The 4,791-nt window shown below is 48.3% G+C and overlaps 1 protein-coding gene across 1 annotated transcript; it reads right to left on the bottom strand.

Annotated features, from left to right (window-relative positions):
• Positions 1-1,198: 1,198 nt before the first annotated feature.
• Positions 1,199-2,936, bottom strand: LOC124373594. The gene is made up of 2 exons (XM_046831953.1): positions 2,824-2,936; positions 1,199-2,714 (listed from the first exon to the last, which is right to left on the bottom strand). The coding sequence occupies exons 1-2, from the start codon at positions 2,934-2,936 to the stop codon at positions 1,199-1,201; spliced, it is 1,629 nt and encodes a 542-aa protein (XP_046687909.1).
• Between the last annotated feature and the right edge of the window lie 1,855 nt (positions 2,937-4,791).

Here is a 4,791-nt window from a genome sequence, read left to right as displayed (position 1 = left end):
AAGACTTTTTAAGTTTTATTGTGATGGATCAGAATACTTAACAAGACCTGAAGAAAGAGGGAAGATTTCAATCCTCGAAATGAAGTGTTATACTTTTTTTTACATATAATAACGGGGAATGTCCTATTATACTATTAATATTACACAGAAATCCTATTATATATTCAAATCAGTTTAAACATAAAGTTTTCCTTTGCAAGATGAAGTTAAATTTAAATTTGTATCAGTTCCTTGTATGGTTTTCACGCATTTATAGCCTGTGATAAATATTATATTATTATGAAATGTGACCAAGATTATTAAGTGTGCACATTAAGGCAATATCCTCATCCAGATAATATATATATATATATAATATATATATATATATATATATATATATATATATATATTTTTTTTTTTTTTTTTTTTAAATTGCCTTTTTGTAATACTCAAACGGGAACAGTGTCTAGTGCCTGAAAGTGATTAATAGATGAGAAATGAAGTGGAAAAGTTTTTTTATTGTATTTATTTAGCAGCAACATCCATTTCGGAGTATCCACTTGTTTGGTCAAGTAAACATGTCATTAGTCATAAAAGACTCTTCCTGCACCATTTCCCTTAGACCGTCACTTTTATGAAAGTATACACGTTATGACGTTCATCGTTTGCAGAATGTAAATTTTTGTGATTTCGCTGTAGTATGGGTTGTTTAGTATCGTATTTTCATACAACATTTAAATTATCTATATACTTATCACTTTAGGATGACAGTAATATTAACTCAAATTTGGGTTTGTTTGGGTAAGTGCACAAGATAACGAATAGGGCTGAAATACGGTGGTCCTATCCCTTACACTTGTCTGTGTGGGGTCTGCGTGTTCATTACTGTGAATCTATCTGGGTGCAGCAGCAGTCACTATCTGCTAATATTTTGGGGCTTCTATTTTTTGCCTTTATTTTTATGCTTTATACATAGCTAGTGTCTTACTTCTAATATGATTAATTACAATTTCCAAATATCTTAATCTAAATAAATAATAATAAACTTAGGGTAACATTGTCAAGTCTTAAGAGGTAGGAGAAAGTGTCAATCAAGTGTCAATAAATTACTAAAATACTAAATAACATGCAATAACAGTAATAAATAATTAAAATCGTCAATATATACTAAATAACATGCAATAAATAATTAGATAACTACAGAACATATGGAAGATCAGTCTTGCCACTGCTGGACGCCGGATACATGAGTGACATATATGTCCCGGCTCCAGCGAATGGCCTCGGAGACGCAGCGACGGGAGAGGGATGTGCCGTATCTACGGTGGACCCCGAGACGTGCCAGGGTTCCCCAGTTGGCACTGTCCCACGCACCCAGGGAGCCGATGACGAATGCGTCCACGGAAGTCCTGTAGCCTCCGGCCGTCAGCATCCGGGCGAGTGGACCATAGGCGTCGAGCTTCCTCTCCCGCGCAGCTTCGATGGCCCGCCAGCCGTCCTCGTATGGAACGGCGATGTCGACTATCTTGACGATCTTGTTGTGAGCGTCGATCATCACCACATCCGGACGGCAGCGCACCATCTCCTCCGGGAAGTCGTCCTCACGGCCTTGGAGCAGCGCTTGAAGTGGCACCCGCTGGTTCACGCGGACCTCAACTCCCTCCGCAGGTCTGATGGCCGCGACGAGGAGATCCTGGACGGCGTTGTGTCTTCGCGTGATGCCAGTAGCGAGGCTGGAGGTGCAGTGGCAGAGCACGTGGGCGGTGGTCTCGTCGTGTCGACCACACCGCCTACAACGCCGATCGTTGACTCCCCAGCGTCGGCAGCGGTTGAGAGGGAGGACATTCAGCCTGGCCCGGTGAACAAACCGCCAGTCCGCGAAGCGAGTGTAGCGCCCCTCGTGCAGCATGTGGTTGGCAGTGGCGCAGGTGGTGGTGACCCTGGCCACCCTTCCCTGGTCGGGTTTCGCGGAAAGGGTGGCCCTGAAGGAGCGCATACTGGCCGACATCGCGTGACGGGAGCCCCTGTCGACGATCCTGAGGGCCCTGTCCCCAGGGATCGATATTTGAAGAGTTGCCCTGCCGGCACACCAGCCCCAGCGCAAGTCAGGCAAGCGCTTCTTCAGCCTATTCAGAGCCGCCCGCGCGGCAGAAAAAGTGGTGGCAACATTGGAGTTCCCGGGGAAGTCGCCGTTGAGGTATCCCACAAGGAACTCCATTCCAGCGCGGGCAGCACTCCTCTGGCCCGCAGAGGCCGCCAATCCCTCCAAAGCAAGCGAGGCCACCCTGGCATCCGATGAGGTGAGGAGCCTGAACGCGTGGTTGATGGCGGCCAGGTCCGAGAGGTCCGCCAGCTGGACGAGTCCAGCCCCGCCGCAGGAAGGTGGAAGATAGACCAACTCGGCACTGGCGCGGGAAGGAACGTTGAAGATCTTCTTCACACCACACTTGATCTTGCTGTCCAGGCTCCTAAGTGCAGTCTTGCGGATCTGCGCGGTCTTCAGATTGAACTCTAACTGCAGAATGATGAAGGTCCGCAAGGCGTGCAGCTTCTGCCAAGGCGCCAGTACACTCCGAAGGACGGCCTCAGTCTCGGCTTCCAATCTGGCGATGGTGGCGACTGGGGTTTGGTCCACCTTCCCGGTGGGGACTCCAAGGTGTTGGTAGGACTCCCCTTCGCCGAGGACCCGAAGCGGCGCACCGTAGATCCGGAAGACTGAAGGTCTAGTAGTCCTCCGGGCAACATGGAGCGTGGCACACTTGGTGGGCTTGAAACGGAGTCCAACCCACGTCGCAGCTGGAAATGACGACGTCTAGCAGTGCCTGAAGAGACGCCTCCGACCTCGCCACAAGGGCGAGATCATCAGCGTATGCAAGGACGCTGACGCTGGTGCCGTGAAGTACTGCTCCATGTTGGTCCTTCAGTGCAGTGAGCGGCCGAATCAGGTACTCCATCACCAGGTTGAAGAGGATGGGGGAGAGTGGGCAGCCCTGGCGAACTCCAGCTCCAAAGGCGATGGGGTCAGTCGATCCTCTGGAGTGGCGAATGGAAGTAGAGCTCCCCTGTTACAAGTCCTCGATGAAGCACAGCTGGTCTTGTGAGAGCCCCGCAGAACGGAGCGCGGCGAGGAGGGCGGAGTGGGGGACACTGCCGAAGGCGTTGGCGAGGTCCAACCACGCCACGCAGAGCTCACTCCCACGCCGCCTTGCGTCATCGAGGAGTTCCTGGAGGATGAAGTTGTGCTCCAGGCAGCCCTCCGCTGGGGTGAACCCCTTCTGAGCCCCAGAGATGAGATTGTTGTCAGAGGCCCACCTGGAGAGACGATCCGCCAGGAGACTGCAGAGGAGCTTCCCCGCAGTGTTGGAGAGGGCGATGGGACGCCAGTTGTTGATGTCGCCAGGGTTGTCCTTCTTGTGTATTAACACCGTAGAGGAGGACTTCCAAGATGGTGGGAATCGTCTGGTGGCGATGCAGAGGTTGAAGACCGCCGCCAGCACGTGTCCTGTCGAGTCTCTACGGCGCCACGCATTGTAACGTACCCCATCAGGACCAGGGGCAGTATTGGAGGCCTTCCTCAGCAGGAGGGAAACCTCCTCAGGTAGTGCAGAGTCAAGCAGTGGCGGGGGGTGCAGAGCGGGAGGGACCAGGCAATTCGGCGGAGGGACACCGGCACATCCGTCTCTTGAGGTATAAGATGCCTCAAAGTGTCGCTTGATGGTCTCCTCAGGGATGGAACAAAATGGCGATGAGGAGCCTAAAACTTCCCTCATCGCCTTCCGAGGAGCCCGTAGAGGCGCTGGAGCCTGGCGGCCTCCCTGACGTCCCGGCGGTTGTCACGCGGTGCAGCAGCAGCACGGCGACGAGGAAGCCTAGGTGGATTTGCGGGCTGCGGTGCCGTCGAGAGTGAGGCCGTCATCTCATCCAGAGCCACGATGAACTCATCCCATGGGGTCCCAGGGATGAATCGGGGCAGCCACTGACGCTGCCAGGCTGTGAGGTATATACTCATATACTATACTCATGTCAATGGCTATACATGTATGTTTACGTAGACCGTGGGCATGTCAAAACAATCCTTAGACTAGTATAAAATACACCACGATGTTACTGTGTACACTGTGGTGTCTGTTTTGTTTCGTCTTAAAGTGTTATCTATGGATTTACTGTGGAGCGTTATAAATAAATGTTAGTGATTAGTTGTGGACATGCGACATGTTGACAACCGAGCTGGGAAATCCGTAAACAAGACCCAAACAAATAACACTCCGAATAAAAATGTTATATTTGTGTAAAGACAGTGTAACCAGTATTTCTAGACACATAACACTTTATTTAAGATTCATATCTTTAAACAAAGAATGGAAACTAAAATATATTAGGTAAACTGTAAAGGAAACAGGATTTCCTATTTTGTTTTGTACATGTATTTTGGCACTTACTGTTGTTTAGTGATACAAAAAACCTCTGAACGATAGAAAATAGCAGCAAAAAATCCTGATACTAAAAAAAAAAACTTGAGACGAAGAAAGATATACTATTTTATTGTTTTTTTTAATTCCAGTACTATTTATAATTAATTGCCTAATAGCAGGGGCGTAAAAATGAAATTAGCGACCTTAAAATCAAAATAGCGAGCTTCATGAGGCGACATAATAAACGCTTCGTGTGCGCAAACACTAATATCAGTTTCAAAAATATTTAAGTAATTACATTTTTATGTTACTTACTTGATTATTTAAAAAATAATTAAGTAATACAAGAAAGTAGTCTGAAACTTCTACCTATCTGAACTTAACTAATGAAACGATC

This window comes from Homalodisca vitripennis, unplaced genomic scaffold (genome assembly GCF_021130785.1).
Source record: "Homalodisca vitripennis isolate AUS2020 unplaced genomic scaffold, UT_GWSS_2.1 ScUCBcl_5924;HRSCAF=12897, whole genome shotgun sequence".
NCBI lineage: Eukaryota > Metazoa > Arthropoda > Insecta > Hemiptera > Cicadellidae > Homalodisca > Homalodisca vitripennis.
Note: the sequence above shows the minus strand (reverse complement) of the source record. Positions and strands in the feature narration are given on the sequence as shown.

Coding starts and splice junctions, on each gene's coding strand:
- LOC124373594 (XM_046831953.1), bottom strand. CDS start 2,936: ATGGAGTACCTGATTCGGCCGCTCACTGCACTGAAGGACCAACATGGA. Junction 2,715..2,823: donor GATCTCGCCCTTGTGGCGAG/GTCGGAGGCGTC, acceptor TGTTGCCCGGAG/GACTACTAGACCTTCAGTCT.